General features: G+C 37.5%; 10 protein-coding genes across 10 annotated transcripts; 6 read left to right on the forward strand and 4 right to left on the reverse strand. All coding sequences in view use genetic code 12, as the record gives it.

The window, feature by feature from the left end:
- Nucleotides 1-303: 303 nt before the first annotated feature.
- Nucleotides 304-1812, forward strand: DASC09_042120 (uncharacterized protein; the record flags this gene model as incomplete). Its single annotated transcript, XM_064997811.1, has 1 exon — nt 304-1812. The coding sequence occupies one exon, from the start codon at nt 304-306 to the stop codon at nt 1810-1812; it is 1509 nt and encodes a 502-aa protein (XP_064853883.1).
- An 805-nt stretch (nt 1813-2617) lies between these two features.
- On the forward strand, nt 2618-2848 carry DASC09_042130 (uncharacterized protein; the record flags this gene model as incomplete). Its single annotated transcript, XM_064997812.1, has 1 exon — nt 2618-2848. The coding sequence occupies one exon, from the start codon at nt 2618-2620 to the stop codon at nt 2846-2848; it is 231 nt and encodes a 76-aa protein (XP_064853884.1).
- Nucleotides 2849-4236: 1388 nt separating this feature from the next.
- DASC09_042140 (uncharacterized protein) lies at nt 4237-4821 on the reverse strand (the record flags this gene model as incomplete). The annotated part of the gene is made up of 1 exon (XM_064997813.1): nt 4237-4821. One exon carries the CDS (start codon nt 4819-4821, stop codon nt 4237-4239), a length of 585 nt encoding a protein of 194 aa, XP_064853885.1.
- Nucleotides 4822-10228: 5407 nt separating this feature from the next.
- Nucleotides 10229-11256, reverse strand: DASC09_042150 (septin family protein; the record flags this gene model as incomplete). The annotated part of the gene is made up of 2 exons (XM_064997814.1): nt 10229-11197; nt 11254-11256. The coding sequence occupies 2 exons, from the start codon at nt 11254-11256 to the stop codon at nt 10229-10231; spliced, it is 972 nt and encodes a 323-aa protein (XP_064853886.1).
- A 1527-nt stretch (nt 11257-12783) lies between these two features.
- On the forward strand, nt 12784-13797 carry DASC09_042160 (Zn(II)2Cys6 transcription factor domain-containing protein; the record flags this gene model as incomplete). Its single annotated transcript, XM_064997815.1, has 1 exon — nt 12784-13797. The coding sequence occupies one exon, from the start codon at nt 12784-12786 to the stop codon at nt 13795-13797; it is 1014 nt and encodes a 337-aa protein (XP_064853887.1).
- A 1505-nt stretch (nt 13798-15302) lies between these two features.
- On the forward strand, nt 15303-16433 carry DASC09_042170 (zinc-binding alcohol dehydrogenase family protein; the record flags this gene model as incomplete). Its single annotated transcript, XM_064997816.1, has 1 exon — nt 15303-16433. The coding sequence occupies one exon, from the start codon at nt 15303-15305 to the stop codon at nt 16431-16433; it is 1131 nt and encodes a 376-aa protein (XP_064853888.1).
- Nucleotides 16434-16937: 504 nt separating this feature from the next.
- On the reverse strand, nt 16938-17942 carry GRE2 (methylglyoxal reductase (NADPH-dependent) GRE2; the record flags this gene model as incomplete). Its single annotated transcript, XM_064997817.1, has 1 exon — nt 16938-17942. One exon carries the CDS (start codon nt 17940-17942, stop codon nt 16938-16940), a length of 1005 nt encoding a protein of 334 aa, XP_064853889.1.
- A 626-nt stretch (nt 17943-18568) lies between these two features.
- On the forward strand, nt 18569-18998 carry DASC09_042190 (uncharacterized protein; the record flags this gene model as incomplete). The annotated part of the gene is made up of 2 exons (XM_064997818.1): nt 18569-18674; nt 18853-18998. 2 exons carry the CDS (start codon nt 18569-18571, stop codon nt 18996-18998), a joined length of 252 nt encoding a protein of 83 aa, XP_064853890.1.
- A 2670-nt stretch (nt 18999-21668) lies between these two features.
- On the forward strand, nt 21669-22247 carry DASC09_042200 (uncharacterized protein; the record flags this gene model as incomplete). The annotated part of the gene is made up of 1 exon (XM_064997819.1): nt 21669-22247. One exon carries the CDS (start codon nt 21669-21671, stop codon nt 22245-22247), a length of 579 nt encoding a protein of 192 aa, XP_064853891.1.
- Nucleotides 22248-23624: 1377 nt separating this feature from the next.
- Nucleotides 23625-23855, reverse strand: DASC09_042210 (uncharacterized protein; the record flags this gene model as incomplete). Its single annotated transcript, XM_064997820.1, has 1 exon — nt 23625-23855. The coding sequence occupies one exon, from the start codon at nt 23853-23855 to the stop codon at nt 23625-23627; it is 231 nt and encodes a 76-aa protein (XP_064853892.1).
- Between the last annotated feature and the right edge of the window lie 425 nt (nt 23856-24280).

A 24280-nucleotide genomic window follows, 5' to 3' on the forward strand; every position in this document is an offset into this window, starting at 1 on the left:
CAAGGCATAGAGAAATTAAACAAGAAAAGAAAAAATAAAAATAAAACTTACAAGAGCCAAAACTAAAGAACCTCGGATGGAAAGATCGAGTTATTCTTTCTGATTATTATTAATTTCTTCCAATACAATCTGGGTACCTTCCCTTTAAAGAACTTGAAAAAAAAAAAACAAAACAAAACATAGAGTAGAAATTTTATACGATCCCTAATTTGGATAAAATCCTTTCAACTATAAAAAGGGACGTCGATTCTCCCCATTCCATGAAGATTTTGTCGTAATCCCCACAATTTCAAACAAACAACGATGCTTGAGTTCAGAGAAAAGTACCGGGCCGGCACACCTTTGTTTCTCCAAAACAAATGGGTCATTTTTTTCATGGTGACATTGAGCACCATGCTAGATTTACTCAGTGTCTCTTCTTTATTGGTGTCGACAAAGTTTATCCATCAACATTATCACGTATCCCCTGCAGTAGCGTCGTGGACCTTGTCAGCGTACGCCGTTACGTTTTCTGGGTTCATTGCATTTCAAGGTAGAGTTGGGGATATCATAGGTCATGACATTCAATTTATTTTAAATTCCATTTTCTTTGCTATTGCTTCTTTGATATGTGCTCTTGTTGATAACATTTATGTGTATATTGTGTTTAGAGCGATCCAAGGGATCGGTGCTGCAGGGCTTGTTCCGTCAAATTACGCGATCACCGCCAATTTATTCCAAGGGAAGCAACTAAATATTACATTAGTTTTTTTGAATAGTGTTTTGGGAATAAGTGCAGCTTTGGGAATGCTCATAGGCGGAGCCTTCTTAACAACCGGTGTCAATCAGCATGGAATTGGGTACGTGACTTGTGCCATCTCGTTGATATTAGGGATAATCGCATTTTTCAGTTTTCCGCAGATTACTCGCAGCAAAGATAAATTGAAAAACTTGGATTACTTAGGTTCCATTATTCTCATCAGTGGATTATTATTGATTATTGTTGGGTTCACTGAAGGAGGTGAAAGCTGGAAATCTCCCAAATCATACGTTATTTTGATCATCGGTTTCATATTGGTGTTGTGCTTTTTTATTTTTGAAAACTACTTGGCATTAAGATTTTTCCCTGATACTCATTTGCTAATTCCCCCAATGGTTTGGAAGATCCCAAACTTTACACCACTTGTGGTAATCTCAATTCTCAACTTTAGTGGATATTTTGGTAACATGTTTGTCAATACATCATATTCCTTGAATATCGACGGAGTTTCCCCATTGGTAGCAGCTGTTAGGTATTTGCCATTCATAGTTACCATGCTTGTTGTGACATTCTTCTTGGCTCTTCTGTACGGCAAAGTTTCTGAAAAATGGATATCAACTCTAGGATTCTTGATCGGTACCGGGGGATTGGTCGTGCTTTCAAGAATGAATTATAGAATCGATAATTATTATTGGAAATTCTCGTTCACTGGACAGATCGCCTTGGCGCTTGGAAGCTGCTTATATTTTGTTCATTATTTGAATATGATAATCACTGCCACTCCATTAGAAGTTCAAGGAATTGTCAGCGGTATAGCGCAGACTTTTGCTCAATTCGGAATTGCATTATCATTTGCGGTGATCACATCCATTGTTGGTGATCGTGCCACTGAAAAAGAGTCATTGCATCAAAAGTATCAATATGGTAGTTATTTTTGTTTAGCCTGTTATGCATTAGGTACTTTATTATTATTATTATTTGTCCGTGATGTTAAGGAGGAAGAGAAAATTGATATCCATGCTATTAAATATGATGACAAAAGTTTAAAGGAAGAGATAGCACCTAATGTTTGAAGTGTTCTATTTTGTATTTTAATTCTTCAGAATGAATTTATTTAGAAATAATTATTCCGAGGCTCTTGCGTTTAATACAAATCATATAAATATAAACAGGATATGTTTTTTAGTAGTTTTCTAATACTGGTGACTTAGAGATTAAGAAAGAATATACTGACTACATAGAGGTTAGCTGGTTTGAACATTTTTCAACTAAAATGTAAACTTTTTTAAAACAGTGAATAATGTATTGAAAATTTTGGAGATACAGTAAAGAGAGAAATGATTTTTCTAGTCACGTGTGTTGATTATAATCTCAGAACTTCTAAAAAACTTATAGGCTGGGCTAAAGAAAATTGTATGAACGACAAACTTTTCCCCAATTTCTTGTTTCTCTGCTACTCTCATATATATGTCAAGCTATTAGTAACTTGGATATTTTTCTGATTATAATGATGGCTGTGTCATTTATTAAGGTGGAGACTTGGTTTTGAGGCTACTACACAACTATGTGTTGCTTCATTACGCTAACTGTTGTTGACATGGAAGACTGAGATTTGTGCTGATATCCAGGTTGCCTTGTTCTTGACTGCTTTATCATCGCCCAAACTGGACAAAAAATGCCAAATATATCCCAACTACCGTGCAAACCCTTTTGGGACTCTCGAATATGCCTAATATGTACTTATTGTATTGCGCAGGGAGTATATTTACCGATATCGTGAGCACTGGGGGAGATGGTCAAAACACTTTCAACGTATAGACATCTTCTGCAGTTGTTTTTGCGGGTATTCCGACAACAGTAATTTCGTGGTAGCAAACCATGGGAGGAAAAGCCTCGCCTGGTAAATCTGGGGCGTGGGATTTGATCACCCGTTTGGGAGTCAATACCGCGAAAATCAACACCAAATCCATTCTAAAATTAAACGAGGAATTTAATAGTAAAATTATCATTTTGTTTGCTCTGAGCTTCCATAGTGGTATGATAATCGTTACCGATGCCAAAAAACAACTCAGGATACCGCTAATATTCAACATTTGGGTCAGTTATTGAACTCAATTTATACCAGGGTCCAGAGTGTTGGGAAACACCTATTAGAATCTAGCATTTCTTCGGAGGAGTGTTATAGCCTTTAGGTGATATATTCAAGGAGACTGAGGACTGAGATTGATGATAGGATATTGGCGTAATGACCTTAAGCGACTGTTTATTGCCATCGTTTTTTCTCGATGGGGGGCTTCAGTGTTTGAGCTAAAGACTACAAGTTGGGAAACAAATAGGAAAAAAAAAAAGAATAGCATCATGGAATTTAAGCAAAGGGTAGAAAAGAAAAGAAAATGAAAGCAGTGATGACTGGAAAGACATTTCATAAGAAGAACGATGACTGACAAGACTGTTCATAAGAATAATCACAATTATAGAAAGAACGATAGCAATTTTGAAAAAAAAAAAGAGTAACAGGAAAACAATCTTGCGAGTAACTGCAGTGGTTCAATTTTCACAATATTAATAATGATCATGAATCGAAAAAAAAAAATATGATTGGAAAGCACATTAATGAGCAAAAAAGGAGAGAGGTGACGATGGAGAAATCACTCAACCAATTAAAACGTCAGTCAATTAATCAATCGACCAGCCAAGTAGCTAACCAAACAACTAATTTACCAACAAAGCAGCACATAAACACAACAAAAACAACAAATGGAATGATTCCTTAAACACCAACTCAGAGCTATTAAGGGGGAGAGAAAAAAAAAAAAAGAAAGGTTTTAAACATTAGACACAAAGCCCTCTTTTCACAATTCGGTTTCTGGAAATCGCAGAAAACCATTTATGGAGGTATATCAGTAGTTATTAGTTATGGCAATTAAACCGGTATTTTGCAGCATCCAATAAAAATCCCAATTTCAAAGGTCATTCAAATAAAATAATTTCAGAAGGACTCTATCCATCCCTTGTTCTCTTGATATTGTGCTGTGGTTAATTGATTGCAAGGAACCACGATTTTGAAGGCAAAATGGAGCAAGATCTTGAGCGTGTAGGAAGAAGGATGTTGTTGAAGGTTATTGAAGTTTTGAATAAAATGAATGATGGATCTTTTTGAATGATGAATACAGGTGATGTGATTGCTCTACTTGAACTGATTATTCTGATATTTGATATTTAGGCTTCGCAAAGTGCAAAGTGCAGCGTCCGTGTTTAATCGTGTTTAATTTTTCTTTCTTTCTTTCATTTTTTGGTTGGTGATTCATCAGGTCTCCCTTTGGGGCCACCCTTTAGAATGGATATTAGTTGCAGCCAAATGGCGAATGCTGCTGCTGGTCGTTACTCTTAGTTGTTGCTGGTTGTTGGTCGTTGCTGGTCGTTGCTGGTCGTTGCTGGTCGTTGCTGTTAGTTGTCGTCGACTGTCGGTTGTTGCTGGTCATTATCACGTTTGCGCTTTACAATAAATATGAGCAGCTTCCGACTGATATTGGCGCCTTATTTCTCATCCTTTCTTTATTCACGATGTTCTCATTCCATTCAGTGTAAATTTTGTTATCAGCTTTTTTCGTCTTTCTCATTTTTCTGCCAATTGTGCCATATTCTCTTAATCTTCTCGCGATTGATTTAATTTCTCTGGCTTCCTTTTCGACACTATCCACAGGGACCTTATTGTTTTCAGTGGAAATTTCACTGTCAGGCTTTTTCATCATTCTCATTTTTCTGCTGGTAACATATTCCCTTAGTCTTCTTGCGATTGATCTAATGTTCCTTGGCTCCTTTTCAACACTATTCATAGGGGTCCCATTATTTTCAGGAATAATTTTGTTGACATATTTTTCTGACTTTCTAATTTTTCCACAAATATTACCAATCATATTCCATTCTTTGACTTTAGTGGTTAATTTTTTGGTAGATATTTTTGGGCATCTCATACCAGAGTCTTGATGAGTGGCTTGTGGAACTGGGAGCTCTTTCTTGTCTGGTGAACTGGTGGGTTTTTTGGAATTATTAGGGTTTTCAATGTCACCAATATGAATCATGTCGACTGGTTGTTCCAGCTTCTCAAGGCTTGAATTGGAGATTGAAGTTGTAGTGGAAAATTGAAGCTTCTTATTAGGTTTCTCGATACCACCACTGTGAACCACGCCAACTGGTTGCTTCAGCTTTTCAACATTTGCACTGAAGTTCAAGGTTTGAGGGACCAATTGAAGCTTTTCGCGATCACTCACCATGGAATTGTATTCCATCATAATGAGCTCAAGAAGTGCTTTCATTCCCTCTGGTGTCTTTGGCAATTTGGAACCAGTCGCGTTTGGTTTGGCTTTGCCAGCCATAGTAGAGTCATTGCTGATATTGAAAATAGCAGCTGGAGTATTCTCCTTTTGTGCAGGACTCTTGTTCTTTGGAGATTCAATCATTGGTTTGGCTTTGACAACCATAGCAGAGTCATTGCTGATATTGAAAATAGCAGCTGGAGTATTCTCCTTTTGTGCAGGGCTCTTGTTCTTTGGAGATTCAATCGTTGGTTTGGCTTTGACAACCATAGCAGAGTCATTGCTGATATTGAAAATAGCAGTTGGAGTATTCTCTTTTTGTGCAGGACTCTTGTTCTTTGGAGATTCAATCGTTGGTTTGGCTTTGACAACCATAGCAGAGTCATTGCTGATATTGAAAATAGCAGCTGGAGTATTCTCCTTTTGTGCAGGGCTCTTGTTCTTTGGAGATTCAATCGTTGGTTTGGCTTTGACAACCATAGCAGAGTCATTGCTGACATTGGAAATAGCAGTTGGAATATTCTTCTTTTGCAGGCTGTTGCCATCTTGCGTCATTTGCATCATCTGCCTCTTATATCTGATTGCATCACAAGCTTTTCCAAATCGTTTGTTTCTTCTTCTTGTTTCAATTTCCATTGTGGTTTTCTTTTTGGTGACAGGTCTCAACTTTTTTCCTTGATGTTCAGCAAATTTTAAAGTCTTGTACTCGGTGATATAAAGGTTGTTACTGTCCTCTGGGGCTAAAATCTTCACTTTTGGAGTGCGGACAATATCATTGATCTCATATGTGTCGTGCCATTCGACCACCTTTTCGGCTCTATGAAGTATTTTTTGTACTTCTGACATGAGTTCATATTTCGCATTTTCGATCCTTGGGTCAATAATCTTATTAGCATTTTTTGGAGTTGTGCTTTCATTGAAGCGTCTTTTCAATATGGATTTTGGAACACTTGGAATATTCTCCTTTTGTGCAGGACTCTTGTTCTTTGCAGATTCAATCGTTGGTTTGGCTTCGCCAGCCATAGCAGAGTCATTGCTGACATTGGAAATAGCAGTTGGAATATTCTCCTTTTGTGCAGGGCTCTTGTTCTTTGGAGATTCAATCATTGGTTTGGCTTTGACAACCATAGCAGAGTCATTGCTGATATTGAAAATAGCAGCTGGAGTATTCTCCTTTTGTGCAGGGCTCTTGTTCTTTGGAGATTCAATCGTTGGTTTGGCTTTGACAACCATAGCAGAGTCATTGCTGACATTGGAAATAGCAGTTGGAATATTCTTCTTTTGCAGGCTGTTGCCATCTTGCGTCATTTGCATCATCTGCCTCTTATATCTGATTGCATCACAAGCTTTTCCAAATCGTTTGTTTCTTCTTCTTGTTTCAATTTCCATTGTGGTTTTCTTTTTGGTGACAGGTCTCAACTTTTTTCCTTGATGTTCAGCAAATTTTAAAGTCTTGTACTCGGTGATATAAAGGTTGTTACTGTCCTCTGGGGCTAAAATCTTCACTTTTGGAGTGCGGACAATATCATTGATCTCATATGTGTCGTGCCATTCGACCACCTTTTCGGCTCTATGAAGTATTTTTTGTACTTCTGACATGAGTTCATATTTCGCATTTTCGATCCTTGGGTCAATAATCTTATTAGCATTTTTTGGAGTTGTGCTTTCATTGAAGCGTCTTTTCAATATGGATTTTGGAACACTTGGAATATTCTCCTTTTGTGCAGGACTCTTGTTCTTTGCAGATTCAATCGTTGGTTTGGCTTCGCCAGCCATAGCAGAGTCATTGCTGACATTGGAAATAGCAGTTGGAATATTCTCCTTTTGTGCAGGGCTCTTGTTCTTTGGAGATTCAATCATTGGTTTGGCTTTGCCAACTATAGCAGATTTATTAGAGCTGGAATTGGAAAGAGCAGTTAGAACACTTTCTTTTTGCGCATTGTTGTCATTTTGTGTCACTTGCTTCATTCCTCTGTTGGATCTGACTTCATTGCAAACTTTTGCAAATGTTGCAACTATTTGTTTTCTTTCTTCAATTTCCTTTGTGGTTTTCTTTTCAGTAACAGGTCTTAGTTGTTGTCCTTCGTTTTCGGCAAATTCTAAATCTTTGTACTCGGTGATGTAAAGATTGATGCTGTCACCTGGGGCCAAAATCTTCACTTTTGGAGTGCGGACAATATCATTCATATCATATGCTTCATGCCAGTTTACCACCTTATTGGCTTTATTGAACATTGTTTGTTCTGGTGGCAAGCTTTTAAATGTCCTAATTTTGAGGCATTTGCCAGTGGTCATCCTAACAACTTCAGCGTTATAATTAGCATTGAAGTAGCTCTTCAATATGGAAGTTGGTTTTGTTTGCTTCGTGCTTTCGGTAACGATAGCTCTGATAGTTGGTGAGAGCATTGTTTTCTAGTGTTGTGGTTAGCTTGCCGTTTATTCTGCTGTTATGGGTTTTTTTGAAAACTGGAGTTCCAAAGAAACTAAACAATATTGACACTGATTCAGTTAACTAATAACAACTTACTAAAAGTGATAAAGTTTTGATTTAATGTAATAGCTCAAAATATTGGGTTTATGAGCTGTGGGTTTGCTGGGAATTGTAGTAGTTTGGGTTTGGTAGTTTGGGTTTGGTAGTTTAAGTGAATACAAATTTCAGATGATGTTTGGAGACGATGTTTATTTTTGCTGGATGGATTTTACCCATCATCTACAGGTGTGCCACAAAAACAAGAATATTGCTGCAGGCTGACAAAAAAAAAAAATTGCTCGCTAGTGTAAACAAAACATTGAACAACTGATATTTTCGCTGACAACTATATACAATAGTTCAATATATAATCATTTTTCTATGAATCAAAAGTAGCATACTATATATAAGAGTTGTCCGTTATGTTTTTTTATGTCCTGTTGTTGGACTTATTTTTTATTTTGGTATTTGTGCACAAAGAATGTTGAACAGATTCCGCGCAAGTGGAGCTTAACCATTGCAGAACCCTTGAACACAAACAAATAAACCCACACACTCATTTTCTGTTTGACACAAAACAAAACTCCGTGGAGTGTAAACAACATTACGCTTGGAAAAATTGAAGCTTTCGGTAGATTTATAGACTTCAAATTTCGCTATATGTTGGTAATTGACTGGTAAAGGTTATGAAGAGTCATAGATGTATTATTGATAACACATCACCATGAATCATCGCGTTGCCGGACAGCATCGGTTTGCATACAATCGTAACATAACACTAAATACATATGGAGCAGTACACCATGACCAGAGAGGAATATTTGGGAGCATGCTCATACTAAGTTTTTCTCGGTCAGCTTTGGTTCTGATAACCTGTTCCACTTGAGAGTGATAAGGCCCTTTCTTCAAGTAGAGTGGTTTCCAGGGGATTAGATAATTCTCCATATATTTGATTCCCTCTTCTCTAACCATCATATCACTTCTAAGAATGTATATCATTTCTTATGATGTAAAACTTGACTACAGTATGTCCCTTTTGGCATTTTAGCACTAACAACTTAACGGTTCTTCGGCTTAAAGATTTCCCAACAAAAATAGTTTAAAGGATAGTCCAAAAGAGCGAGCAATATATGAAGAATCTTTCAAGAGAATTCAAAAATTAGGTTAGGGTCAAATTATGGTGAAGATCGAAAACTCGAGCATAGTCAGTATGTGCTTCCGTTAAAACCACTTAATGAGATCATCGATTTGAACAAAGTAAAAAAATAACAATAAACAACAACGTTGTAATCTCGGCTGATTGTGGTCCTACGAAGTGAACCTGGCTAAACATACGATGGTAAAAGTCTGACTTCAACAAGTCGCCATCTACTTGACCGAAAATAGCAAGTGGTGGCAACAACAAAAAAAAAAAGAAAAAAAAAATCGGTTTTTCAACGCCAATCAAACCTTGTTTACGTTCGTCCATGGTGATCTTATTTTGAGAATGAGTCGATGTTACACCAACCAATAAGCAAAAGCTCGGGAATATTAACTCGATATATATCTGATATCTTTGGCCCCAGCAAAAATTCCGCAAATGGTCCGCATAAAATTTACAGATGTTCCAGGAAATATTGACCAAAAGAGTGGGTAGGATCTTTGATGAGGCATTTTTGCTGTTGTTTCACTAACAGGGTACGATCGATCCACCATCGACATGACGTACTTTTTGTGCGTGAAAGAACGACTTAAAATAAATGATACGCCTCTTTTTTTTCTCTCACTTAAGTATGGTTTACAGGCAAAGGAGTCTAAAAATTGAACGCAATGATGTCTCTGATTATCTTCAATTCGCCTTGATCTTCGCTTAACACAGCCTTTTGTAGCTTGCCGGAAACCACTCAACCGAGAAGATCGTAGGTTATACTTTTTGACATGTCATGTCCACTTTCTATTGTTAGACGAGTGTCTGAGATCTGAGAAGAATTCCGCACGCCAGATTTTAATAGTGATCTCATCGCGTTTATTTGGGTTGTTGCTGCTTGTTTTTTTGCGTATCTTCTCTTCTTATCTTTCTTTCTTTCTTCTTTTTGAGGACTGATCTTGAAATCACAAAATAATAAAAAAATTAAAATGAAACTGGAAAGAAGTTTATTTCTAAACCCTACTTTTTTATCATTATTTATATAAATGGTGTCTTCTATTGATCGACAAGGTTCTTTTTGAGGTTTTTCCAGAGTCGAATTTTATTTCATTTTATTTTTTTGTGTTTGCGATTCCCGAACTTTAATCTTTTTTTTTGATAGTGCGGGATCTATTTGTGCGTGCGCATCTTATTGTGTGTTTGAGATCTCCAAGTCAGGTTAGTATCGGTAATGGACCACGAAGCGAATGACCTCCACACGACGCTCATTAAATGGGGCTAATTAAGCGCTGGAATGGATTAAACAATACGGACTATGATAAGGAGACGAGTCTAGTGCTGGGTTCTGTGTCTGTGTCTTCACTTCTCTTCTTTTTTCTCACCGCATTTTGCAACATTATGATTAGTATTACTGGATATTTACATTTCTAACCACTATCTGTATTGGTAGTAGGAAGGTCAAAAATATGACTTACAGCTGGTTAAACCCCCTAGAAGAAGAAGGAAAAGAAAGTTGCTGATATGTTAAAGAATTATATAGCATCACAAAGAAAGAAAAAATCCCCAAGGTTAAACCATTATAGTTTTTCAGAAACTTCATTATACGAATTCTGTGAAATTAACTTCTCGGTTCTGAATCTCTCATACAATACGTCATGAGTAACATCCTTGAACTCTTCCAAATGAGACCCAAACAATATGTTCTTCAATCTTCTGAAGTCACAAATTTCCGGGTCTTCAATATCAATTTCTCCCCAAAAATATTTTCGAATGTGGCAAGTTTTCCCACTCAAATCAACTTTTGTTGCATTGCTACCAATGACTGTGAATGGTAAGATATCGTTCAAATAACTTGAATCATCGTTATCATTAGATTCTTGCTCCTCGACGCCACCACTATTGTTTTCACCATTTGCAAAGTCGTAAACCTTAATATTATTGTTTTTAATATCTCTCATTATTTTCAACTTATTAACTATAGTTTCGTGCTTGGTCATAGTATCGGCTTTACCCAACACAGGAACTAAGTTTACCCTTCCACTTAGTGCCTTCATGAGCTCAACATCTAATGGTTTCAAACCATGAGACGTAGGATTAATGAAATATAGAGCAGCATGAACTCTTGGGTCTTGAAATCTTGGGTTGCGGCGTATCTTCATTTCTTCTTGAAGCACTTGGGAATACTGTTGGTCCAAGAAGTCGGTAATTCTGGCGATGGAATTGGAATTATTCACTGATTCACCCAACCCTGATGTGAGGGAAATACTAAGAGAAATAGGGGGGGCAGGGGGCTCACAAAAGTCAAGGGTGTATTGCTCAAGGCGCATGTAGTCTTTATCATAGATATCTAAATCAAAGGTGGTAGATGAGGGTTGTGGAGTTGTGGGGATGCCAGGAACGGTGCCATTGTTGATATGGACCCCAGTTTGGTTGCAAAGAGTGTTGATGAAAGTTTTCTTTCCAGAGGAAGACTGGCCACAAACGAGGATTGAAAACTTGAGAGGTTTGCTGGCGAGCTTGTTGCGTCTCAATTCTTCTGGGGAAAGCTATTAGGTATTGTTAGTGTACAGTTGACAAGATACCATCTTTCATTTTGTCGTACCATTATCAAAGGCGATATACCGTTAAAGGGGGACTGGATAATTTACAGTGCGTGTATAACAGCTCGCGCTTACTAAACCTGTTTTTCTTGTTGGTGATGTTTTAGTGTTGGCGGTGTTTGTGGCAGCACACAAAAATGTATGTCGGGAATATCACCTGATCACGTTTCACCCATCTAAGACCGCCAGGGCTGCGAAAAGGTCGTCCCTGTGTCTTTATGCGGCTACATGCGCAATTCTCCTTGACAAATGCGGTGCAGTGCATATATGCGCAGCAAGAAGAAAAAAAAAATTGGCCGGAGTCAACTACTCGCAAAGGGCAGCAAACCACGAGCTGCGCAAGCGAGAAATTAGAATTTTCCCACCACACATCATTGTGAATGGAATGTGATTGCTATAGATTATTGGCCATTAATTAAGATCATCACTTATTGCTTTGGTATTGGAAAAATGGTACTTACCCACACCACATAAACAATAGTATGTGATATCCCAGCTCTCATGAACAAAAAGGGGTCAATATTGCCTCACGTCAATTTGAGACATACGGATAAATCAATACAGAAAAAAACCACAAAAAAAAAAAACTTGGGACGACAAAACTCAATCTAAGATAGTCAGAGAAAACCACAAAGATCTCCCCTCTAAATGCAATAAACAAAACAACCTCAAGATTTATTAGCTTTCCGGGTTAGACTGAGTTAAGTTATTATTGTTATTACTGCTTTGGTGATTTTCATGTACAATATAGCGTTAGAGAAGAAGGGCACCACGACGTGCTGCTCTTTTCTTTATAGTTTATTTTGACTTGTACCCTGGCAATCATCAACAAAGTGTTACTATTATTTTTTTATTATCATCTCCATCTTCATCTTCGCATCACATCACACCATATTCCTAATTCTTTTTTTGTTTTGTTGGTACCTTTTTCTTTTTGCTTTTTCCTTGTGCTTTAATTAGTTTATGACAATCCATTCCATTCAGTTGGTAAAGGTGTTTTTATTGGTGCCATTTCCCCATTTCCAATTTGTTGTCGTCCATTTTTCCTGTATCGTGAATCGGTGAAAGAGCTACTAATATTTTGGGCCACAGAAGAGATTTATGATCTCACCTTATCGTCTATCTCGCTAAATTTGTTCGATCTTTGTTGCCTGATATATAAATAGGCCCTTGGATCCGCCCTCTCTTCCGTCTATCCTATTGTAATTTGAATATTACGGGCTTAAATAACAAATAACAAAATTCTATCATTCCTCTATTTCCCCATATTTTGTGCCTTCTTCGCCCCCCCTCTCTCTTTCTCTGTCTCTCTCTCTGTCTCTGTCTCGCTGAATTACCGCTCCACATATATTTGCATTGTACTATACATCCCTTCCCTCATCATCACCATCTTTCATACCATATCCATAATTAGGAACACATACTTGTGTCCTCCTTTATTATTTTTCCTTGTCCATCGATCATCATTTTATTGTCTTGATTGTTTGTGTTCCATAAAGTCAACTTTCACCATTCACATAACAATAACAAACATGTCATCTCAAAGATTGAAACTTCCTTCATTGTCACAACCTCAACCCTTGGCAGAATCTGGAAATCATTTGCCCCTGCTTGAAGAAATAATTGGTCCAAATTACAACCGATCTTTCCCACAAAAAAACATTAGTGACCTTGCGAAAAACAACACAAGAATCTCATCGTCAAGATCATCAATAACCACATCAAATTATTTCCCTTCTTCCCCTAAATCATCACTGCATCAGTCTCAAGATTATTATCACAATTCTTTCCAACAGTCTCCTCCAGGAAATCTTTATAAAGATCCGTTTTGTTCCCGCTCTCGTGCCATTTCTCACGATGGCTTGTCGTCCACCGCCCCACTTTCTCCATATAACTATCACGTCTCTTTGCCTTCGCTTGTATCTTCATTGCATCATCAAAGCCCTTTCCCTCATAGAAGTAGCATCAGCGGCATGATTACGACTCAACACACATCGCCTCCATTTAGTGCTGGTTCAAGCTCCTCTATTTCTCTGACATTAACTGGACCTCCGGCGCTGGCGCCTTCGTCTTCTTCGTCTTCTTCGTCTTCTTCCTTCTCCTCCTCGTCCTCTGCAGTCACCTCTTCTTCCGGGGCATCGCTACAAAATGGTTTTGATAGTGTCCACTCATCTCCCGGAGGAGCTGCTTGTTTCCCATCTCAACCTTTCTCTCAACCCAACGCCTATCATTCATCAATGACCATGCAATTGCCTCCGGCATCATTTCATAACGGCGGAGGATTGGTGTCAGGGCATCATTTTCAGGGCGGCCAAATGCCCATCAGCATAGAGTATTCTGATCCTTCGAAAAGGAAGGAAATTAAACGGCGTACGAGAACTGGATGCTTGACTTGTCGCAAACGAAGAATCAAATGTGATGAGCGGAAACCATTTTGTATGAATTGCGAGAAATCAAAGAAAGAATGTATGGGCTATGAAAAGCCTAAGGCTGCCAATGATGGCTCGAAAAATAAAGCTAGAAATAAACAAGCTTCAAAAGTTTGAAACAAAAAGGAAAAAAAGTTTGCATGGATTACGGTTATTTGTCACTATTTATTTATCATACTGTTTTTTACTTTCCATTACTGGTTTTGGGATTTGGTTGTTTCTTTTTTTATTATTATTTTGCTTATGCTAACTTGAAATATAGAGGCGATATTCCTTTGGGGAAAAAAAATCATACACTTTGGAATCTACATTTTTATTGTCACTCACCACGAATTACACAAGCGAAGCCCCCTCTGGCTATACAAATTACACTTATCATGACCCTCGCGTGGTTTGCCTGTGTGCTTTTCCTCTAGTTCAGCTTAGTTGATTCCAGTTTGACATTCTATCACCAATTTTTTTTTTCTCATTCGCAATTACTTGAAGATGCGGTTTTCTATCAAAATGTTTCGACAACGTTTATCTTTTTCGTTTATCCTACTTTCATAATCCTTGGCTTTAAAATCTCTGTTTTTGTTTCTTGAACTTTTTGCTTTATCTTTCGGCTTTGTTTTTCATGGTTCCTCAGCATAATTTACCTATCTTGTTTAATTGTCTTTTTTCTGATTCTCTTTCCTTCTTTTTAACATTGATCTTATGTCAAATCATTCCCTTTATATTTTTTTTACATCATTTAAACTTCTAGCATATAGTGATTTCATTTAATTCATTAACAAGCACTTTGTCCCAATCTTTTTTTTTGTTTTTGGTAAGCAATTTACAAAGGTATGGCTTCCAAGTTTGCCGCCTCCTTCCACAACCAATTACCAGAAGCTTTGTTTCACAGCTTGATTATAATGTTAATAAGATTACTTGTTTCTTCTTTCCCCCGCTCTTTTGCTCGTAATCACCTCTTCATCTGGTACGAAAAACACATCATCGATACTAGTCGATTTTTAAGTGTAAGTTTACTTCATAAACACCGCAGCTGAAGCAATCTCCTACTGGTTAGTGGCTACTCCAAAGGCATTTCTTTTGGTCATTACCCTTTTACTTAGGCGATCAACGTACCCATCAGTTGCTGAAGAGATAATTTTCAAATCTATAGTTACTTTTTAGTAGTAAATGTCTTTTTATACTGCTACACAATAATGCCAATCCTGAATCTGAGCGGGGGCTCTCTCATCGCTTCAAAAACATCATCATGTGAATATAAATAAATCCCGTTGCAATGCTACAAAGAAAAGGCCGGGGGACGGCTCTTCCATAACTATGGATATTTCCGGTGGTTAGTGCCAATAAAAAATTAAATCGCTGTATTCTTTAGGAAATGAGCCATTAATAATAATCTATATGTAATAAGAAAACATATAGAAGAAGAATCATGAGGTCAGCTTGAGTAGCATGGAGAGCCAATAATAATAGGGTAACACCAAAGACACCGGAGTGGGAATGAGATGAGGGAGATCTTTAAGCAGTATACTTATATATGCGCAAACTGGCGTAGGAGGTTGCTCTCTGGAAAACTTTTAGCAGTATTTTACACGATAAATTCGCTTGTCCCTCCTTTAGATACTAATAGTATGACTTCAGCAATCCCAAAGGTCCATAAGGCTGCCGTCTTCAGTGGATCAGACGTCGATGGTAAGATCTGTGAAATAATTGAAACCAAAACGTTGCAGCCACTGCGCAACATGCTTCTTGTTAAGATCAATTCCATTGCTTTGAATCCAATTGACTGGAAACGTAACAACGTATGGGGCGGGAAAGGCAACATCATTGGGACCGATGCCTCAGGTGAAGTAGTTGCCGTCGGTGACGGTGTCACAGGCTTTAAACCAGGTGATTCGGTTTCTTCTTTTGCTCATGGTGGCTATAAAGAAGACCCTACTCGTGGTGTATTTCAAGAATACGCAATTGTCGATCCTTGTTTGACTATTAAATACCATGAAAAGTTGATCAATTCCGACTCGTTAAATGGGCCAGCCAAAATTACAACTTATGAAGGTGCAGCGTCCATCAATTTAGCGTTAGTCACTGTTGGTCTCTCTATGTATAACTCTTTCAATGCCTCCTATGACAAGAGTAATCAAGCTGGAAAATACCTTTTGGTATGGGGTGGGGCCACTACTACTGGATTTATTGCAATTCAGGTCGCCAGAAAAATATTTGGCTTGAGAGTTTTGGCAGTTGCATCAAAGAAACATCATGAAGTATTACAGTCAGTTGGTGCAGAAGCCTGCTTTGATTATCATGATGAGGACGTGATCGCGAAAATTGTTGCTCATGGTGGTGACAATATTGTGTACGGTTACGATACGGTTTCTTCCGATGAGACTTTAAATTCAACTTACAAGTGCTTATCCACCAAGAAACCGGCTATTTGTGAGAATCTTTTAAACAAAGATGAGTCGAACATTCTTGAAGAAAATAGAAGAGAAAATGTGACGGTTACGCATACGTTATCCTTCTTAGCAGGGGGTGAGACTTTACATCTTGGAGGTATTACGATCAAACCACCCCCAGATCTTGCTGAGAAGCATCTTGAGTACTGGAACATTATTCAAAAATATATTGTTGATGGTACTATCAAACATGCTCCATTGAAGGTCTTACCCAATGGACTCAATTCTGTCGATGTGGGATTATCGCTATTGAGAAATAACAAGGTGAGTTTGGAAAAACTCATTGCTAGAGTTGCCGACACAAAATGATTTTTTGGTTTAAATGTTTATAATTGATGATATTTGTGCTCTCCGTATATGTTAATATCATGACTGTAATTGATTTATGGCTCCTATAGTAGGATTATGATAATGACGGATGATATAACTGTTTATTAATTTCTGATGGTTGAGTCACCATATCATCCAGTTTTCATTCTCATTCTCATTCTGTCAAGGATTATTCAATTATATAGCATTAAAAAAAAGTAAATTGCATTAAAAATAATTCAATTACCTATTAATGCGAAAGTGAATATGTTTACAAGTGAAGTAGACACAATTTGGTAAAATATATTGTTTACTTCCATGTATATAAATATACCAGAGATAAGCTCAAGTCTTCTGGTATACTATGAATTGTAATAGAATTCCTTGAACTTACTTAGAGCTTTTTCTTTATTATTACTACTTCTTTTATTCCAGAAAAAGTTGATATAGTCTGCACCTCCTAAAAAAAACAACGTATAAAAGCCATTTCATTTCCCAAAGTCATTATTTATTAGTCAAAATTTGTTTGATTGAGTCTGTAATAGTTTGCTCCAAATTCCTAAGCTCAAATCCAAGGATTTCTTTAGTTTTTTTATTGTCAAGGACTGCAAAAGTTGCTTCTTTACCAGAACCTGGGACACCCTTTGGCAAATTAGCAGCATATTCCGGGAATTTCTCGTGTAAAATATCTAATATATCCTGACAAGTGAATCTACCAGCTGAAAGTAGCAATCTTTGCAGAATTGCTTCTTTCTTTTCGAAGGCAATTATATGTGCTGCTGCGACATCTCTAACATCGATATAGCCACCTTCGATATTAGGAACGTTATCATCTGGCTTTAATTGAACAATGCTATTGATAATTTCTGCAGAAGTATTCAAAGTACCCTTGGCGTTTTCATCAAAGGCTTGAGGTCCAAAAACGAATACTGGGTTTATAACTGAGACGTCAAATGATGGATTTTCAGTCTTCACAAACTCCCAAACGGCCTGTTCCGCAAAAGTCTTAGACCCAATATACCCGAATAAAGGGTTGGTAAGCGCCACTTCTTTAGTGATGGCATTCCATGAGTTTTCATTAACAGTAATTGTAGCATCAGTATCGTCCTTAGGGAACATTGCAGCATAAGATGAAGTAACAACAACTCTTTTCACTTGAGGGCCATACTGCTTGATAGTTTTAAGGGCGTTTTTAGTACCATAAATGGCAGGAATTATCAATTGTTTTTCAATATCTGTCGCATTGAAATGGAATGGAGACGCAGTGTGTAAAAAGATAGTAGCTTCAGGATGCTTCTTCAAAGCTTCATCAAAAGCACCTTCCTCTTCGATGGCCTTAACAATTTCATAAGAGAACTTATCGGAATTCAAAGATGTCTTTAATTTCTCACCTTTCTCAGTAGATCTCACCGTTCCAACAACGATATATCCTTTAGCAAGCAATTGCTTCACAATGTGTTGCGCGATGTATCCCGTAACCCCAGAAACAAACACAGTAGTTTCAGACATTATTCAATATGGCAATAATTTGGGTAAAATAAAAACAAATGATTTCTAAAAAGTGACAAGAAAAGTAATTGTATTGGGTGTTTCATGGTGTATAGCAAACTTGGGAGTTTAGCAATCAGTCAGAGCAACTATATCTGAACAACAATAGACGGGTGGTTACCCCATTTTATGTCGGCAAAGGTCTATTTGAGGCCGACTTTGTAAAAACTTTTATGATTATGGTTTTCGCTAATAATACATATCTAATATCCTAAGACAACAATACTCAATTGCGGCCACCCCAGAGACGCCCCAGCATGCATGTGAGAGGGTAATTTGTTGAAAGTTGATATTATTGTTAGTTTATAGCTACTATGATTGGCTGCAGATATTATAATTAGTTATGGGGTTAATAATTGGTTATATTCACAAATTGACGAACCAAAGAATCAGTTAGCCTATTTTCCTCTATATCGTTGTAGTTCCAGACTGAGCTTGAATAGTTTCGTCCCATTTGACTCTGTCTATAGAAATCTACGATATGTTTTCAACTTCTTCACATTTTGCGCATACCTGTTCAAAGCTAGAATTTGTTGACTGAAGCATTGAAGAAAAGAAGTCGCCAAACCATCCAATTTCTCAAAAATATGGAGAATTATCTAATCCCCTGGAAACCACTCTACTTGAAGAAAGGGCCTTATCACTCTCAAGTGGAACAGGTTATCAGAACCAAAGCTGACCGAGAAAAACTTAGTATGAGCATGCTCCCAAATATTCCTCTCTGGTCATGGTGTACTGCTCCATATGTATTTAGTGTTACGATTGTATGCAAACCGATGCTGTCCGGCAACGCGATGATTCATGGTGATGTGTTATCAATAATACATCTATGACTCTTCACAACCTTTACCAGTCAATTACCAACATATAGCGAAATTTGAAGTCTATAAATCTACCGAAAGCTTCAATTTTTCCAAGCGTAATGTTGTTTACACTCCACGGAGTTTTGTTTTGTGTCAAACAGAAAATGAGTGTGTGGGTTTATTTGTTTGTGTTCAAGGGTTCTGCAATGGTTAAGCTCCACTTGCGCGGAATCTGTTCAACATTCTTTGTGCACAAATACCAAAATAAAAAATAAGTCCAACAACAGGACATAAAAAAACATAACGGACAACTCTTATATATAGTATGCTACTTTTGATTCATAGAAAAATGATTATATATTGAACTATTGTATATAGTTGTCAGCGAAAATATCAGTTGTTCAATGTTTTGTTTACACTAGCGAGCAATTTTTTTTTTTGTCAGCCTGCAGCAATATTCTTGTTTTTGTGGCACACCTGTAGATGATGGGTAAAATCCATCCAGCAAAAATAAACATCGTCTCCAAACATCATCTGAAATTTGTATTCACTTAAACTACCAAACCCAAACTACCAAACCCAAACTACTACAATTCCCAGCAAACCCACAGCTCATAAACCCAATATTTTGAGCTATTACATTAAATCAAAACTTTATCACTTTTAGTAAGTTGTTATTAGTTAACTGAATCAGTGTCAATATTGTTTAGTTTCTTTGGAACTCCAGTTTTCAAAAAAACCCATAACAGCAGAATAAACGGCAAGCTAACCACAACACTAGAAAACAATGCTCTCACCAACTATCAGAGCTATCGTTACCGAAAGCACGAAGCAAACAAAACCAACTTCCATATTGAAGAGCTACTTCAATGCTAATTATAACGCTGAAGTTGTTAGGATGACCACTGGCAAATGCCTCAAAATTAGGACATTTAAAAGCTTGCCACCAGAACAAACAATGTTCAATAAAGCCAATAAGGTGGTAAACTGGCATGAAGCATATGATATGAATGATATTGTCCGCACTCCAAAAGTGAAGATTTTGGCCCCAGGTGACAGCATCAATCTTTACATCACCGAGTACAAAGATTTAGAATTTGCCGAAAACGAAGGACAACAACTAAGACCTGTTACTGAAAAGAAAACCACAAAGGAAATTGAAGAAAGAAAACAAATAGTTGCAACATTTGCAAAAGTTTGCAATGAAGTCAGATCCAACAGAGGAATGAAGCAAGTGACACAAAATGACAACAATGCGCAAAAAGAAAGTGTTCTAACTGCTCTTTCCAATTCCAGCTCTAATAAATCTGCTATAGTTGGCAAGGCTAAACCAATGATTGAATCTCCAAAGAACAAGAGCCCTGCACAAAAGGAGAATATTCCAACTGCTATTTCCAATGTCAGCAATGACTCTGCTATGGCTGGCGAAGCCAAACCAACGATTGAATCTGCAAAGAACAAGAGTCCTGCACAAAAGGAGAATATTCCAAGTGTTCCAAAATCCATATTGAAAAGACGCTTCAATGAAACTACAACTCCAAAAAATGCTAATAAGATTATTGACCCAAGGATCGAAAATGCGAAATATGAACTCATGTCAGAAGTACAAAAAATACTTCATAGAGCCGAAAAGGTGGTCGAATGGCACGACACATATGAGATCAATGATATTGTCCGCACTCCAAAAGTGAAGATTTTAGCCCCAGAGGACAGTAACAACCTTTATATCACCGAGTACAAGACTTTAAAATTTGCTGAACATCAAGGAAAAAAGTTGAGACCTGTCACCAAAAAGAAAACCACAATGGAAATTGAAACAAGAAGAAGAAACAAACGATTTGGAAAAGCTTGTGATGCAATCAGATATAAGAGGCAGATGATGCAAATGACGCAAGATGGCAACAGCCTGCAAAAGAAGAATATTCCAACTGCTATTTCCAATGTCAGCAATGACTCTGCTATGGTTGTCAAAGCCAAACCAACGATTGAATCTCCAAAGAACAAGAGTCCTGCACAAAAAGAGAATACTCCAACTGCTATTTCCAATGTCAGCAATGACTCTGCTATGGTTGTCAAAGCCAAACCAACGATTGAATCTCCAAAGAACAAGAGTCCTGCACAAAAAGAGAATACTCCAACTGCTATTTTCAATATCAGCAATGACTCTGCTATGGTTGTCAAAGCCAAACCAATGATTGAATCTCCAAAGAACAAGAGCCCTGCACAAAAGGAGAATACTCCAGCTGCTATTTTCAATATCAGCAATGACTCTGCTATGGTTGTCAAAGCCAAACCAACGATTGAATCTCCAAAGAACAAGAGTCCTGCACAAAAAGAGAATACTCCAACTGCTATTTTCAATATCAGCAATGACTCTGCTATGGTTGTCAAAGCCAAACCAATGATTGAATCTCCAAAGAACAAGAGCCCTGCACAAAAGGAGAATACTCCAGCTGCTATTTTCAATATCAGCAATGACTCTGCTATGGTTGTCAAAGCCAAACCAATGATTGAATCTCCAAAGAACAAGAGTCCTGCACAAAAGGAGAATACTCCAGCTGCTATTTTCAATATCAGCAATGACTCTACTATGGCTGGCAAAGCCAAACCAAACGCGACTGGTTCCAAATTGCCAAAGACACCAGAGGGAATGAAAGCACTTCTTGAGCTCATTATGATGGAATACAATTCCATGGTGAGTGATCGCGAAAAGCTTCAATTGGTCCCTCAAACCTTGAACTTCAGTGCAAATGTTGAAAAGCTGAAGCAACCAGTTGGCGTGGTTCACAGTGGTGGTATCGAGAAACCTAATAAGAAGCTTCAATTTTCCACTACAACTTCAATCTCCAATTCAAGCCTTGAGAAGCTGGAACAACCAGTCGACATGATTCATATTGGTGACATTGAAAACCCTAATAATTCCAAAAAACCCACCAGTTCACCAGACAAGAAAGAGCTCCCAGTTCCACAAGCCACTCATCAAGACTCTGGTATGAGATGCCCAAAAATATCTACCAAAAAATTAACCACTAAAGTCAAAGAATGGAATATGATTGGTAATATTTGTGGAAAAATTAGAAAGTCAGAAAAATATGTCAACAAAATTATTCCTGAAAATAATGGGACCCCTATGAATAGTGTTGAAAAGGAGCCAAGGAACATTAGATCAATCGCAAGAAGACTAAGGGAATATGTTACCAGCAGAAAAATGAGAATGATGAAAAAGCCTGACAGTGAAATTTCCACTGAAAACAATAAGGTGGATAGTGTCGAAAAGGAAGCCAGAGAAATTAAATCAATCGCGAGAAGATTAAGAGAATATGGCACAATTGGCAGAAAAATGAGAAAGACGAAAAAAGCTGATAACAAAATTTACACTGAATGGAATGAGAACATCGTGAATAAAGAAAGGATGAGAAATAAGGCGCCAATATCAGTCGGAAGCTGCTCATATTTATTGTAAAGCGCAAACGTGATAATGACCAGCAACAACCGACAGTCGACGACAACTAACAGCAACGACCAGCAACGACCAGCAACGACCAACAACCAGCAACAACTAAGAGTAACGACCAGCAGCAGCATTCGCCATTTGGCTGCAACTAATATCCATTCTAAAGGGTGGCCCCAAAGGGAGACCTGATGAATCACCAACCAAAAAATGAAAGAAAGAAAGAAAAATTAAACACGATTAAACACGGACGCTGCACTTTGCACTTTGCGAAGCCTAAATATCAAATATCAGAATAATCAGTTCAAGTAGAGCAATCACATCACCTGTATTCATCATTCAAAAATCCATCATTCATTTTATTCAAAACTTCAATAACCTTCAACAACATCCTTCTTCCTACACGCTCAAGATCTTGCTCCATTTTGCCTTCAAAATCGTGGTTCCTTGCAATCAATTAACCACAGCACAATATCAAGAGAACAAGGGATGGATAGAGTCCTTCTGAAATTATTTTATTTGAATGACCTTTGAAATTGGGATTTTTATTGGATGCTGCAAAATACCGGTTTAATTGCCATAACTAATAACTACTGATATACCTCCATAAATGGTTTTCTGCGATTTCCAGAAACCGAATTGTGAAAAGAGGGCTTTGTGTCTAATGTTTAAAACCTTTCTTTTTTTTTTTTTCTCTCCCCCTTAATAGCTCTGAGTTGGTGTTTAAGGAATCATTCCATTTGTTGTTTTTGTTGTGTTTATGTGCTGCTTTGTTGGTAAATTAGTTGTTTGGTTAGCTACTTGGCTGGTCGATTGATTAATTGACTGACGTTTTAATTGGTTGAGTGATTTCTCCATCGTCACCTCTCTCCTTTTTTGCTCATTAATGTGCTTTCCAATCATATTTTTTTTTTTCGATTCATGATCATTATTAATATTGTGAAAATTGAACCACTGCAGTTACTCGCAAGATTGTTTTCCTGTTACTCTTTTTTTTTTTCAAAATTGCTATCGTTCTTTCTATAATTGTGATTATTCTTATGAACAGTCTTGTCAGTCATCGTTCTTCTTATGAAATGTCTTTCCAGTCATCACTGCTTTCATTTTCTTTTCTTTTCTACCCTTTGCTTAAATTCCATGATGCTATTCTTTTTTTTTTTTCCTATTTGTTTCCCAACTTGTAGTCTTTAGCTCAAACACTGAAGCCCCCCATCGAGAAAAAACGATGGCAATAAACAGTCGCTTAAGGTCATTACGCCAATATCCTATCATCAATCTCAGTCCTCAGTCTCCTTGAATATATCACCTAAAGGCTATAACACTCCTCCGAAGAAATGCTAGATTCTAATAGGTGTTTCCCAACACTCTGGACCCTGGTATAAATTGAGTTCAATAACTGACCCAAATGTTGAATATTAGCGGTATCCTGAGTTGTTTTTTGGCATCGGTAACGATTATCATACCACTATGGAAGCTCAGAGCAAACAAAATGATAATTTTACTATTAAATTCCTCGTTTAATTTTAGAATGGATTTGGTGTTGATTTTCGCGGTATTGACTCCCAAACGGGTGATCAAATCCCACGCCCCAGATTTACCAGGCGAGGCTTTTCCTCCCATGGTTTGCTACCACGAAATTACTGTTGTCGGAATACCCGCAAAAACAACTGCAGAAGATGTCTATACGTTGAAAGTGTTTTGACCATCTCCCCCAGTGCTCACGATATCGGTAAATATACTCCCTGCGCAATACAATAAGTACATATTAGGCATATTCGAGAGTCCCAAAAGGGTTTGCACGGTAGTTGGGATATATTTGGCATCTTTTGTCCAGTTTGGGCGATGATAAAGCAGTCAAGAACAAGGCAACCTGGATATCAGCACAAATCTCAGTCTTCCATGTCAACAACAGTTAGCGTAATGAAGCAACACATAGTTGTGTAGTAGCCTCAAAACCAAGTCTCCACCTTAATAAATGACACAGCCATCATTATAATCAGAAAAATATCCAAGTTACTAATAGCTTGACATATATATGAGAGTAG

This window comes from Saccharomycopsis crataegensis (assembly GCF_037102585.1).
Source record: "Saccharomycopsis crataegensis DNA, jcf7180000000084, whole genome shotgun sequence".
Classification (NCBI taxonomy): Eukaryota; Fungi; Ascomycota; class Saccharomycetes; order Ascoideales; family Saccharomycopsidaceae; genus Saccharomycopsis; species Saccharomycopsis crataegensis.